Below are 14,985 nucleotides of genomic sequence, written 5' to 3'. Positions count from 1 at the left end.
CCGAATTTATTATTCGGATCGACTTGAAAATTTAGTATAATATTCTTGAGATCTTGTAGAAATTAATAAGCCAAAAAACAAAAATCGATTTTTTGAACCCACGAAACCCATGTAACCCCTTAAATTACTTTCACTTTTTCTTTGCTTTTTCTCGCCGGGCAACATGTGGGCTGCGATAATAAGACAGCGTCAATTAAGAGTTGTAAAACGCTCGTCGGTTCCGCGTACCAGTCAACCACGGTATATTTACTATTCCCTCTAAAACATGGTTTGAATTTCTAAGCTGAATTTTTTATGAAATAAATTTCAAATTCTTTATACCATTAAAAATCATTTAACTTTATTTCATCTCTTAATTTGTTTCGTCTGTTTATTTTTTTAGTGGTTTCACAAATGAAGAATCATGTTTATTAACTTGCCTTATCGCCTATCTGTTCTGCACATTCGAAACACCTAGTGTTGAAATTTCCAAGCTACTTTCGTGTAACCAATAAGGCGACATTGGGTCGCTGCTTTAATTTTAGTACGCACTTTCTCTTGTTTGTTCGCATGTCAGGCTGCTACTTTGCTTTCCTAGTTTTTTATGTATATGTATGTATATAGATATATAGAATTTTTATTATTACTAAACATGATGCATAAGGAATTTTTAATATGAATTTCTTTACAATTAATTATATAGGTAATTGATTACGTTCTCTTTTCTTCTTCATAGCAGCAGCGTTAATGGTCCTTTGATGAAGTATTGAACATTTCATTTTTTATTTATTTATTTTTTAAACCTCTTTCACAGTATTTTTTATATAGAATTTAAATGACCTTGTCAACCGACGCACAGACATAAAGGGTTGGCTTGTATTGCAATGCTGCTCCCTTGGCTGTTGCAACAGTTTTCGTTCTTCTGATGCACCAACTTTTTTAACGTTCCCAGAATCGAGCTTGTCCGCACATAAAATTTTGTGATAAATAAATCGTTTTTCTTGCACAAACGCTTGTTTGTTGTGCTAATTCAAAGAGCGCAATTACAAATACCAGCTAACCCACACATGGCTTAGGGTAAATACTTTTGTTAATTACATGCAAGATATTTTGGAAAAACTAAGTTTTACTGGTATAGACAAAGGAAAATTTTTTTTTTTTTTGCTCAACTTGAGTAATTAAACGAAATGGGAGAAGACAATACCTAAACACACTAATACATATCTTATTATAATACAAATTGTTTAAATTTGCTTGATAATTGAAATCAGCTGAACAAGCTTGTTTTTCGATTTCGTGCCGTCTTTTCTAAATTTTTGGCTGAATTAAAAAAAAAAAAACAATTATATTGCGCCCCAACGTCAATTCACGCACGTCAATTCGCGTCTCCATACGACCCTATTATGAGAAACTTTAGTATTTTTATGCCATCACTACGCAATGGACTAAATAAGTCTCTATTATTTGCTGCAATTTCAACTTATTTCTTAGCCTATTTGAAAATTTTGAATATTTTAATATGCTCCACTTGCTTGTTGTTTTTGCTCGCTGCAATGCCTACTACCCTAGCAATACATTTTACAAACATTTTTTGCACGCTTAAGGTTTGCCATTGAGCTTCCCGAGTATTTTCTCTTGCATTTCCAAGCATTTCGGGAAGAAACGATCCAATAGATTGAGCTTGCGCTCCTCCAATTGCATACGTTTGCGTGCGATTTCCAGTTGTTCGGCAAGTAAAATGTTCTTTTTACGCACCTCATTAAGGTACATTGTTTCTAAAGATTCGGCGCCGCTTTGCGATGCTACTACCATGTTATTGGCGTGAGATGTGCGCCGTCGCCGCGGTTGACCGGGTGCACCGCGTCCGAGACCCGTTGTCGGTGGCTGCATTGGTGCGCCGCTACTGCCAGTGTTGTCATTGCCAACGTTGTTATGATTATTATTGGCAGCATATTGACTATTATGCTGCATTGTGGATGATGATGATGATGAGGCAGCACCATCAACTCGCGTTGACGTTGGCGTAGACGTTGCCGCAAAATGATTTTGATTGGTAGCACCTGGATTCGGTGCGTATGTATTGCCGCTATGATCATACCCAGTTGGTTGTACATTTTGTTGCATTATTTGTTCGGGATGTTGTTGTGAGTTGGTTGTTGTAGTTGTATCAGGCGGTGGCGCCGACGACGATGTCGGAGTACGATACTGCTGGTATTGTTGTTGTTGTTGCTGCTGCTGAAGTTGCTCCTCTAATAGTTGTTGTGGTGTTTGTAGTGTATGCAATTGTGGCTCCTCATCGTCATCGTCCTGTGTTGGTGGTTGCGTATCGAAATGATTTGGCTGTGGATAATTGCCAAAATTGTGATATTCATTGGGAAACTCAGATTTTACCTCATCAATTGGATCACTGAAAAGCTCACTGGTCGTATTGAATAAGTTAGTAGTGATGCTGGGGTCAACGAGAAATTCGCTCTTTTTGCAAAATGTAAATATGTATAAGTTAGCAATTGAATTCGGTATAAATTAATTCACTTGAATTTGAATTTACCTCAACTTTTATGTCAATATCTTCAGTGTTTGCCGTCACATCTAATGTAACGGCACTATTATTATTCTCCGTCGCCGATGCATTGGTTGACGCTTCTTGCGTATTGGAACTCGATGTAATACTTGTGGGCGAAAACTGTCGTGCCGAGCGATGAGGTGATGGTGGCGAAGCCACTTCACTCAAATCAATATCACGGTTATTTTCCAATGCCTCCTTCGGCACCGGGTCGGCATCTTTTGGGCGATATTGATTCTTGAGAATTTTATCGATAATGGCAAACTTTTTCCAACGCACAGCGTTCTTGTCAGACGATATCTGTTTTTTCACTTGCCTGCAAAAAAGTGGCGGAGTAAATTTTTTACATAAATGTGTAATACTATAACAATGAATGTGCTCCTCATTACGTGTAAAACTAAAATTTCATGCAAGCAAACATTTACCTAAACTTTGCGCGCGTCTGATTAACCTTCGCTTGTATCTCCTCCGGTTTCACCTCAATGTCAAAACGCTCCTTCAATTCGACGGCCCACTGTGCAAAAAAAATCGTATTTTTCCCATGGCGCGTCAAACGCCAATTGTCGCGACCCCAAATTTCGAAGAAGCGGGTTTCTTCTTTTGCCGTCCAGTAGCGGCGTTGTTTCTCCTTTTTCGGGTCCAACTCACTAGACTCAGCCTCAATTTCTGCCAGCAGTGGATTCAACGTCAACTCATCGTAGTCCATCGCCGCCTCTTCCTCGGACAACATGGGACCCGGCTGGTGTACAACTCACAATTTTCAATGGTCAAATTCACTTTCTTGCCTAATTGCAATTTGTGCTAAATTTTCTGTATAAAATTTTTTAGTTTTTGCACAACTGAACTGTCGGCAAGATAGACGCAGCGGGAGAAGCGAACGCAAAACTGACATTTATGATTCGCTGAGAAAATGTCAAAAGAGGGGATTGCACGTAATTGCATTTTAGCTTTGTTTATTAAGCACAAAAGAAGTCTCTACAAGAAAAGGTACTTTTTGGTAGAAATTTAACAGGAAATTGCAATATTCTGAATAATACTGTACGGCAATATTTTAGTAATGTTGTCACATAATTAGGCATTTTTTTTGAGCAAAAAAACTAAATAAAATATTTTAGATCCTCTAAGCAAACGGACTATTCTACTTAACTGAATTCTTTAATTTTTGCCCCAAATTTTTAAACTATTGGCAGCACTTGTAGTTTGGTCACGTACTCAAATCAAACACCAAGCCGTATTTCTTTATTGAATCAGCGTAAACTGAGTGCAGGGAGTTGGTATTTCATATAAGAATCTACATAATTCTTAGTAAGTTTATACTATGTTCAAACAGACCAATTAGATTAATTACGCTTTAAAATACGTTGTTATTGCTTTAGCAACATGCATATCCATACATATTTGGAGAAGGCTCCTACAGTGACAGTGTTTGGCCTGATATAAATCCGAGTCGTTGCGGTAACTTCGTTAAGTTTGGAGTTCACACACATTTCTTTCGAATTTGATGTGAAAAAATGAAGAAAAACTTAGCTTAGAAAGAAGTTTATATTGGTGCCGAACAGCGCCATTATATCAACAGCTCTGGCTGGCTGTAGATGTCTGCCTTTGACTGGTCTGATAATGGTATCAAAACTGCGCTTTAGTGCTACTTGGCGCGTGCCGGAGCGGTTATTCAATCAATTCACCTACCTACCTACAATCGAGTCTCGATTTTGAAAGCATTAGAATAGCTTGTAATTCTTGGAATTTCAATGTGGCAACAGCTATTGTTCTTCGCAGCATAAAAAAAATGCAGCTCAAAGGTCATTGTCATTGGTAAATGATATTAAAATAAGTTTTCTGTTTATTGTAGAATTCATTCAAATTCGTTCACTACTAACTTGCTTATCCATAGCAGAGAACGTAAATTCATAGAGAAGGCGCAGGAACGAATGGGCAGGTTAAATGTCAAAACACATCAAAACAAGGGTAGGAAGTTAACAGAAGAGAGTTAACATAGCGGAGCGTAGTCAACAGAAATAAATATAGCGTTTGCATTGAAATGTAAAATGCCATGATTTGGTGTTAGGGAAAAGAAAATAACAGAAGACTTGAACATTTTTCTTTCATGCTTATTTGCCGTGGGCATTTTGCATGCGCAAATGGACTATTTCTTGTGAGATGAATAAATTAATTCTAAGTAACGCAATAGCACCGTAGGCCTAAGTAGCTAGAGTGCTCTATCAGTTAGTGTTATATTTCATGTTTCTCTATTAAATAATAATAATAATAATTCTAAGTATATGCATGCATGAATATGAAATTTTAAGTATCTAATTAACTAAATTGTATTGATATTAAGTGTATTATCAAAATAATTTCAAATTATTCACATAAAAAAAGAGGTTGTCTGTAAAGTCGGTTTACTGACGATAGCAGAGAACGTAAATTCATAGAGAAGGCGCAGGAACGAATGGACAGGTTAAATGTCAAAACACATCAAAACGAGGGTAGGAAATTAACAGTAGAGAGTTAACATAGCGGAGCGTAGTCAACAGAAATATATATAGCGTTTACATTGAAATGTAAAATGCCATGATTTGATGTTAGAGAAAAGAAAATAACAGCAGACTTGTACATTTTTCTTTCATGCTTATTTGCCGTCGGCATTTTGCATGCGCAAATGGATTATTTCTTGTGAGATGAATAAATTAATTCTAAGTAACGCAATAGCACCGTAGGCCTAAGTAGCTAGAGTGCTCTATCAGTTAGTGTTATATTTCATGTTTCTCTAATAAATAATAATAATAATAATTCTAAGTATATGCATGCATGAATATGAAATTTTAAGTATCTAATGGACTAAATTGTATTGAATTTAGGTCTATTATCAAAATTATTCAAATATCATAACACAAAAAATAACTTTGTAAACCATTCATTTACATCAAGGTTTATTATTCAGCAAAGTGTTGAATTAATATAACATCTACCATCCATATTCATGTGGGCAGATAAAAACATGACTTGCCTCAAAACCCAGCTCATACACCTCTCATACACATCTGCATATAAAGAATTCAAAGCAAATAGACAAACGTATGCAAACATATTTCTAATATACATATGTATGTATGAATGCAAAAATCACATTTCTTTTTCATGCTTATTTCCCGTAGGCATTTTGCATGCGCAAATGGATTATTTGTTGTGAGATGAATAAATTAGTTCTAAGTATATGCATGCATGAATGTGAAATTTTAAGTATCTAATTAACTAAATTGTATTGATATTAAGTGCATTATCAAAATAATTTCAAAATATTCACATAAAAAAATGGTTTTGTAAACCATTCATTTGCATCAACGGTTATTATTCAACAATATGTGTCCTTTTTAAATTTTTATATCCATATGTATGTACATATATTCATATACTAAATAGATATAACATCTACCATCCATATTCATGTGGGCAGAAAAAAATCTTGACCTGCCTCAAAACACAGCTCATATGTATCTCCATATAAAAAATTCAAAAGCAAATAGACAAACGTATGCAAACATATTCCTAACATATGCAAAAAAAACTCATCTAAACGGTATTCGCGTACATAAACATATGTATGTATATTAGGGGTGGGACTATTCGAATAAAAATTATTCGAATAATAAAATCTTTTATTCGAGAGGTATTCGTAATTCGAATAATATTTATTCGAATTTTTTATTCGTTTATTCGAATAATGCTATTCGAATAGTTCATTATTCGAATACCTCACTATTCGAATACCTTACTATTCGAATACCTTACTATTCGAATACCTCACTATTCGAATACCTTACTATTCGAATACCTCACTATTCGAATACCTTACTATTTGAATACTTCACTATTCGAATATTTTTGGTAAATATTTACTTAGATAAGCGGACTACTAATCGGTTTCTGTACAAGTGCATGTACCTATGTATGCAAATTCAAAAACCACGCAAAGGCTTATATTAACACGTTCCCTGTCCCAATACAAAAATGCAAAATTGACCGTCAAGTCCAACAGGGTTTTTTGAAAAATTTGTTTTTTTGTAGTCATAGGATAGCTTTAGTAATAATAATAACTAAACAAAAAAAACGGATGCAGGGTATTTCTACCTGAAACACATATGGTCCATTTTTGCTTCTGCATGTTCATGAAACACATGTGGTTCAGGGAACTTTTTCTATGCTGACACACATATGGCTCAGGAACGTATCAGTGCTTATCAGGCGCACGTTTACTGAACCATATGTGGCTAAGCGTACAGGGAACGTGTTAAATGAAAATACTACCTACTTTTTATTGTGTCGGCGCTTTGTTTTTGTTTCATATTTTGGTAAATATTTACTTAGATTAGCGGACTACTCTTGCTTGAGGCATGAAATTATTTTCTTTTAGGTGTTTTGCTTTTCGCAGTACTATTATATGCACATACATACATATACCCATATACTCTACCTGCTACTGACTGACCTAAGCCCGATAAACGAGTGCAGACAGTCCTACGACCATGCATACGCTTAGGTAACTGGCGATGAGAATTATATATGTATGTATGTATATGGACATTTCAGGCAATAAACTGCATGTGACACTGAAATACGTAATCTATTTCAGACTTCTTTTTAAGAGAAATAAAAAATATATATTTTATTATCGAATTAAAAAAAATTGTTTACTTTAAAAGGAAGAGCGTTAGCAAAAGCATACGTACATAAATACTTCAAAAACCATTTACTATGATAATTATTTATCACAAATAGTGTCTTATAACTAAATATACAAAGAAATATCTACCTACTATTGACCACTCAGCAGGGTAGGTACATGTACATATACATACATATGTCATGTATGTATCTGTTGTTGTTGTCATGTATCTGTTGTACACACATTAGCAACAAAAAGTAAGTGATATTTTTATTTAATTTCTTCTATTGCGTAATTTTTTGAAATTACATACATACATAATATAGATACATACACACATGCATTTGCGCATCAATCCAATTTCAAAGCAATCTGCATGTGTACATAAATAAGTACATATATAATTCTATCCTATTATTGGCCTTGAATAACTTCTAAATCTGTAGATTAAGCAAAAGAAGATTTTAAGGCTCCATATTTATCGTTTGAGAGAAAACCATTATTTCGATCCGTTACCGACAATGTTAAAACCGATGCGGACATAGAAAATGTGAAATCATATTTCTCCATAGAATTTATATGGGAAATTGAAAAGTGCGGTGCGGGCCACCCTAATATTAATATTAAGGCGTCTAAACACAAGAATTGTTACGAGGGAAAACCAAATATTTTTTTAGAAACGCTCTGATGTTTTTATGCACATTTAGTTATGCACATACATATAAGTATGTATACCTGTCGATGTTTTATCAAGAACAATACCAAAGAAATATTATCATATTAGCTAATTGAAACATGAAGCGGTCAAATCAAAAAATCACAATGTTCAAAATTCGAGAAAAACTGATTAGCACCATGAGAAGGGCCAATGTAATTTTTATATTTTTAAAAGCATTTTCTCCCTGATATAAATGAATATATAGTGAGGTATTCGAATAGTAAGGTATTCGAGTAGTGAGGTATTCGAATAGTAAAGTATTCGAATAGTGAGGTATTCGAATAGTAAAGTATTCGAATAGTGAGGTATTCGAATAGTGAGGTATTCGAATAGTAAGGTATTCGAATAGTAAGGTATTCGAATAGTGAGGTATTCGAATAGTAAACTATTCGAATAGTGAGGTATTCGAATAGTAAGGTATTCGAATAATGAACTATTCGAATTATTTGAAACGAATAGTATTATTCGTTTTATTCGAATAATGTTTATTCGAATATTATTCGAAAATAATCCCACCCCTAATGTATATATGCATATATGAATATATATGTTGGGACCATGTACCTATGTATGTACGTAAATGTTTCTATTCTAAGCAAAACAATGAATATTCGTATATACATATAATATAACCGCACATACTTACTTTATGCCTCTACATGTGTATCCTTCCAAAACTAAAATTCTAAGCCTAGCGACTACAAGAACAAAATGCATTCCTATTCGTAGCTGCTGCGGCCATGATTTGTTACCCGCGACGGCGCTGAACAGTTTCAAATATTAAAAAGCACAACAAAAACAAATTCATTGATAAGTTCGAGCTCATATTTCTACGAGTAAAGTACTTTCATTCATAAAACGAGCCGCCCATATGCCAATTTTCGCGACCATTCGAAAATAGTCAATATTGGAATATTTCGCGTTGAATTATTTGCCAATATTTGGTAAATCTTGAATTTTTGTCAAGTCGAGTTGCCGCGGCTCCGTACATATGTATGCATCAATATATGTATGTAAATACATATGTGTATATGTACAATGCTGTGCCAATGAATGTGCGCTGCGCCTATGAATGCGCGCTGGATTTCTTGATTTCTGTCGCAAGTGCTCGCAGCCTCATATGTATGTATGTCTATGGAAGTTTGTAGGCATGTATTTATGTATATGCGTGTTTGTTTTTGCACGTCCATATGAACGATTTTTCATATGCAGATATTCATTTGATTTAGCTGAACGAATATATTGATTTTGTAAGGAAATCCTGTCGAATTAAATTATTGGTATATGTTCATTTAAGTTCTTCTTACCAAATAAATATTATTATCCTTAAGAAAATGAAATACTAGTTTTTTTAATTTGAATTTTTTATTTTTATTCACAAGTAATTTAAGTACTCTTATATGTATATGTATATATGTATATTACAATACTATAAATAATAGGTATTTACATTTCCTGAAATGAAAAAAAAATATATAAAATTGTGAAAGCACGAATTACGAAATTGTTCTCATACTATAACAATTTCTCACACGACTTCGATATTGACATCGATTAAGTCATTGCGATTTACCTGATTTTTAAAACACTACTCTCAATCCATCGTGATTAAGTGAAAATTGTAGTGGTTTAAAAATCTAGGCTCAGGTGCTACCTGAAAAAAAAGATAAAAGGAAAACCTGAAAGATAGAGAAAAATCTGAAAGATGGAGAAAACCCTGAAAAATAAAAAAATCTGGAAAATAGGAAAAATAAATATAAATGAATACATATAAGAATAAACAATAAATAAACGCTGGTTTTACTTACCCTAAGGACCTGCGCAACTCACCTTGTTGGACCCTGACCTACAACGTACGACAACTTTTTTAGTTTATCGTTGCGCTTCTGACACCTGACTTGGGTATTTTCTTGCCGTAAAAGCCATTTCGCATTTTTGAAAATATAGTAGGAAAATACATACTTCCACTTAGAGCACAACCCTTTAACCATAAAAAAACAACATCTGTTCCCTATTCTGCTTTGACGTTGGCCTTCCCCATGGTCCACAAACCCATCAATTATATCCCTACTTTTATTATAAGTAAGATCCGGCTTGATGCTAATTTCATCAAATAATAAAATGCATATGCGTTCTGTGCCGGACATTTTGCTAGCAATTTTGCTTAAATTGTTAACGACATTGGCATCGAAACCTGGAACAACATACCTGATGGGGCGCCAACGCAAAAGAGATGATTTGTGTAGTAAACAAAAACCTAGATCGTCACGCATAAAAGAATATGCTTTAGTGGATATATAGTTCAAATTTTGTGCCAATGCCTTTTCGTCCTCATTATACCAACCTTTTTTGGTACTGACGATCATTTTTGCAAAAGTTAAAGCATCGCTGCTACAACTTTCTTCCGCAATTATTGCACGTTTCAACAACTCAGAATATTTATTTTTTAGGTCATTATTTTCTTTTTCAAGCTCCTCAATACGTTTATTTAATTTGACCGAGTTGCTCTGATAATAGCGAGCAGACTGAGCAAACCGTTCGCGAGTGGTTGTGGTTTCTAAGTCCACGCAGATCTGATTACTATAACTAGCCTGCCTGTTTTCCTCTAATATCGAATATTTCTCAAACTCTTCCAGAGTTAAATCTTCTTCTACTTGCTTAACTACCTTACTATAAGTTGCAGTGACGGGCGGGCAAACCCAATCAGAGCCAGCACTAGGCGAGCGACTTCTATTTACTGGCTCTAAATTGAAGCAAGGAAAAGCCCCTTTCAAGAGATGGTATTTTGTAACCAATGTGGGTTCAAAATGGCGTTGGCAAATAAAAACCCTGTCAGTGCTTGACACTTGCACGTTGCAAGCCAAGGCCCAATTCTTACGTGTCTCTTCGTCCCTAGGAAACGCAAAAAGTATAACTTTATCCTTAGGCACGCAGCTCTCGATACAGCAGCTCCTTTTTTTCTTTTTTTCGGTCCACTTGTTCGGTGGAACATCATCATAGCCTAATTAAAATTTTTATTTTAATTTTTACAAAATTTAAATTGAGGTATATTCAGTATAATCATATACATATGTATATAAAACTAGAACCCGCACCCTCCGGGGATTTATAGTTTTCATCTAACATCTCAACCAAGTTTCATTAAATAAATCATTATACTTGGTCTAAAATTGCCCATACGGCATTATCCTAAACCCGATCTTTTAAATTCAAAAGTTTTTTATAAATATGCAAATAAAATAATGAGAAAGTGCGCATTCTAAATAAATAAATCCCTTCTCTGCTTTCTATTTCTTGCATGCATGCATGGATGTGTATATTAAGCTATTCAAAAGGCACGAAGTATCGAAAACGACATCCAAGCATACGATTATCAGTTTATGTATGTACAGTGAACCAAAAAGAAACTGAGACACTAATATTTAAAAAAATATTCACAGATTTATAAGATATAATAATATTGACGGTAACTCCGTTTATTTTTTCTTCACTGTACATACATATATGGAGACATAATAATAAATTAATTTACTTACCCAAGTTTAAAGTTGGAACCGCTCCATTCTTGAGATATTTTGGTCCCACGGCATCCTCCTCAAAATGCTTAATGCATACAAATGAATTGTGCATTGGCATTTGCATTGAGGGTGAGATCCTCAAATTTTCCTTCCACAATTTTAATAATTCCCGATTTTTGGGAAATGCAAACGATCGAACATTTTGTTCACTACAACACTCGCGAACGCGACATTTCGAAGCTTTAGGCATATTTTTCTTATTATTATTCTTACTTATTAACAATTTAAAAATGTTTGCTTCACCGCGCACGTGCACTTCCAATTGACTTTCTTTTCGAATTAAAATTCAAACCAAAGTTCAATTGGTTACAAGCAATCACAAGAGCTTTCCAATATTTGGCGCAGTTTTCATATATGTACATATATACATTTATCCAATCAAAATCAAATCTAATGCAATCATACATTTTTTCCAATATTTGGCGCAATTTTCATATATGTAAAGCTAATATACATATGTCCTTTGCTAATATATGTATATAAACAATCATACATACAATTACGCGCAATTTTCATAAAAAAACCAAAAAGAACAAATCTGTAAACATGCATACAAATCATATGGACATATCAAATGAACAACTCTGTTCTGTACGCAAGCAAATGTAAGCTAATGTAAACTACATTTTTTCACACTTGCGTATCACTCTCTCCCTCTCATTTCTCTCCGGCAGCCATATTAATTAATTTCCTACTGTTAACTTGTGCTTTCCTACCCGTATTTTGTTAGGAGGAACGGGCCGGGACTGCGCCTTCTCTATGAATTTACGTTCTCTGACGATAGTTTAACGTGATAACGTCATAAGAAAATACTAATTGAATGGTTGCATTTTTCAAAAGAAAATTTTAATTTTATTTGTTTGATAGATATTTTGTATGGATATAGAGAATGAGTTAACATTAACATAACATAATATACTTTAACATAACATAACATAACATAACATAACATAACATAACATAACATAACATAACATAACATAACATAACATCACATAACATCACATCACATAACATAACATAACATAACATAACATATCATAACATAACATAACATAACATATAACATAACATAACATGCTGTTCAAGCAGGGTAACGACGCATGAGCAAGATAACGACGCATTTTTTGGTGCGTGCAGCTGGTATTATTAACAAACTTGGTTTTATTTTAAATTCTTCAAGTAAATCAAATTAATAATAATCAATAAGAAGGCATATGCAAATACAAATAAATTCACTTATACTTATACTTACATATGCGCATATACATACATACACATTCTCACTTAAGTAGGAGAGAGCAAGATGTCGAACTTTGCCGTTCGTTTGCTTTGTCGCACGTCAAAAATTGGCTTTGTAAACCATTCATTTGCATCAACGGTTATTATTCAACAATATGTGTCCTTTTTAAATTTGTATATCCATATGTATGTATGTATATTCATATACTAAATAGATATAACACCCATATTCATGTGGGCAGAAAAAAATCTTGACCTGCCTCAAAACACAGCTCATACACCTCTCATACACATTTACATATAAAAAAAGAAAGTGTGTGGTAGTTCACGGAACCCGCACGATTGAAGTGAAACTTCTTTTATCAACAAATCAATAATTTAACTATTATTTCAATATAATGCATGCAGAAGTCATGGAAAGCATGGAATGGAATTTTATTAAACAGAATTATTTATTTATTTTAATATAAAAAGAAATGAATTTATTGTACTCAATTACATTTGGTTCTCGGCATTGTCATTATCATTATTGGATTCGTTTTCCAAAAATGAAACAAGGGCTTTATGGTAACTGAAATACGTAAAAAATGATCTACATTCTAATCTATCAAGGTATCGATGAAATACTGCATCAATGGTAGTTCCGCATCTTGTTGTTGGTACTACAAATTATCACTTATCGTACAACCGGAGGATTCACTGTCACGGTGTTCAACAGTAGCTCTTAATTTTTTACGCTCCAAATACTCACGTTGCCGTTCAGCACCTGTTTTCGGTTTCCGTTTTTGTTGATTTGATGCCATATTTAACAGAAATCAATCAACAAAACAAAATATGTTTGTAAGATTTGCTCAAAACTACACACACACTCTATGACGCGTCTCGCGTTACTAATATAATATTGTGTTTGGGATAACTGTCAACTGTTTCCACCGAAATGCGTTCGCAAAGTGTATGGTCTTTGGTATGGTAAACAGATTTATGATACATTATTTTGCGGCGACAGCACAGCGCGATAGCCCAGCGGCTAGCAATGTGGGCTTCCGATCCGAAATCCTTGGTTCGAATCACAAGAAAATTTTTTTTTTTTTTTTTTTATGCATTTATTTCATTTTGTTTTATGATATGTTTATGAGCAGATTTTTTTCATGGCAGAAATACACTCGGAGGTTTGCCATTGCCTGCCGAGGGGCGACCGCTATTAGAAAAATGTTTTCATTAATTTTGCTTTCACCGAGATTCGAACCAACGACCTCTCTGTGAATTCCGAATGGTGATCACGCACCAACCCACTCGGCTACGGCGGCCGTCAATCAAATGTCATATTTACAAATTACATTCGATAAGAATGCAATAATAAACGACCGCATTACATTCACGACGACACGCCACGCCAGTCTTTTAACAGATGGCGCTGGCATAGCGTGAGTTTTACGTAGTTTAGCGTAGTTTTACTCCTCACAGCGTTTCATCCACGCCACGCTTTTAACAGATGGCGCTGGCGTGCGTCACATATCGATGAAACGCTATGGTTTTACTCCTCACAGCGTTTCATCCTTCGAGACAAAAGAAGTTTCACTTCAAAAATTCAAAAGCAAATAGACAAACGTATGCAAACATATTCCTAACATATGCAAACAAAACTCATCTAAACGATATTCGCGTACATATACATATGTATGTATATATGCATATATGAATATGTCGCAGAATAGGCTTATTTGCCCATTGTACCAATTCCAGCTAAATAAGAGCTAAGTATGACCATTGTACGTCTGTGTATATTTTTCGGTGGCGCCATATTTCTGCAGGTATAACTTTGTGCACGACGACAGAGGAAAAGAGACGGACTCTGTTGTCGAGTAAGGTCTGGTCGTAAGGCGCGTAATATATAAGCGAAACAGAGAGAGCAATAGAATACTGAGATGATGAAATTATACAGGCTCAGTTTCGCAAGTCCGTCAGGCGGTCGGGCAGTTGAGATTGCGCCTTGCATTAGAGCAGAACTTACTTGCCTAGAGTTGTGAAATTTGCAAAGAGAAGAATAATGAGTCAAGACAATGTTCCGACATCAGAAGTGGGATCTGCTTTGCCTACTGAATCAAATATAACAGCGCTAATAGAGCAGAACCGCAATCTCATGGACATAATTAAAAATCTGCAGACACCAAGAAATCCAACAACCAATGACAAGTTAAAACGCGTAACGCTACCAAAATTTAATCCCGACGGCGCTGAAGCG

General features: G+C 34.6%; 2 protein-coding genes across 3 annotated transcripts; both read right to left on the bottom strand.

Annotated features, from left to right (window-relative positions):
• Positions 1 to 352: 352 nt before the first annotated feature.
• Positions 353 to 3,430, bottom strand: LOC129248145 (cAMP-dependent protein kinase catalytic subunit). 2 transcript variants are annotated; one of them, XM_054887591.1, is made up of 4 exons: positions 2,968 to 3,430; positions 2,528 to 2,858; positions 2,371 to 2,451; positions 353 to 2,286 (listed from the first exon to the last, which is right to left on the bottom strand). In XM_054887591.1, exons 1-4 carry the CDS (start codon positions 3,270 to 3,272, stop codon positions 1,579 to 1,581), a joined length of 1,425 nt encoding a protein of 474 aa, XP_054743566.1. In that variant the 5' UTR covers positions 3,273 to 3,430; the 3' UTR covers positions 353 to 1,578. The 2 variants fall into 2 exon arrangements, with proteins under 2 accessions (XP_054743566.1, XP_054743565.1); XM_054887590.1 differs by having other exon boundaries at positions 353 to 2,451.
• A 4,189-nt stretch (positions 3,431 to 7,619) lies between these two features.
• On the bottom strand, positions 7,620 to 11,848 carry LOC129247466 (uncharacterized). Its single transcript, XM_054886599.1, has 3 exons — positions 11,460 to 11,848; positions 10,406 to 10,924; positions 7,620 to 7,645 (listed from the first exon to the last, which is right to left on the bottom strand). Exons 1-3 carry the CDS (start codon positions 11,689 to 11,691, stop codon positions 7,620 to 7,622), a joined length of 777 nt encoding a protein of 258 aa, XP_054742574.1. The 5' UTR covers positions 11,692 to 11,848.
• Positions 11,849 to 14,985: the final 3,137 nt, after the last annotated feature.

Source organism: Anastrepha obliqua, chromosome 5 (genome assembly GCF_027943255.1).
Source record: "Anastrepha obliqua isolate idAnaObli1 chromosome 5, idAnaObli1_1.0, whole genome shotgun sequence".
Taxonomy (NCBI): Eukaryota; Metazoa; Arthropoda; class Insecta; order Diptera; family Tephritidae; genus Anastrepha; species Anastrepha obliqua.
The sequence above is the reverse complement of the archived record's forward strand: the minus strand, read 5'-3'. Positions and strand labels throughout refer to the sequence as shown.

What these genes read in the sequence shown, in the direction of transcription:
- LOC129248145 (XM_054887590.1), bottom strand. Translation starts at nt 3,272, where the DNA reads ATGTTGTCCGAGGAAGAGGCGGCGATGGACTACGATGAGTTGACGTTG. An exon ending in CAGACGCGCGCAAAGTTTAG is followed by an intron (nt 2,859 to 2,967) that starts GTAAATGTTTGC and finishes ACTTTTTTGCAG; the next exon opens with GCAAGTGAAAAAACAGATAT. An exon ending in ATATTGACATAAAAGTTGAG is followed by an intron (nt 2,452 to 2,527) that starts GTAAATTCAAAT and finishes TTTTGCAAAAAG; the next exon opens with AGCGAATTTCTCGTTGACCC.
- LOC129247466 (XM_054886599.1), bottom strand. Translation starts at nt 11,691, where the DNA reads ATGCCTAAAGCTTCGAAATGTCGCGTTCGCGAGTGTTGTAGTGAACAA. An exon ending in GGTTCCAACTTTAAACTTGG is followed by an intron (nt 10,925 to 11,459) that starts GTAAGTAAATTA and finishes AATTTTAATTAG; the next exon opens with GCTATGATGATGTTCCACCG. An exon ending in CTCGGTCAAATTAAATAAAC is followed by an intron (nt 7,646 to 10,405) that starts GTATTGAGGAGC and finishes CTTAATCTACAG; the next exon opens with ATTTAGAAGTTATTCAAGGC.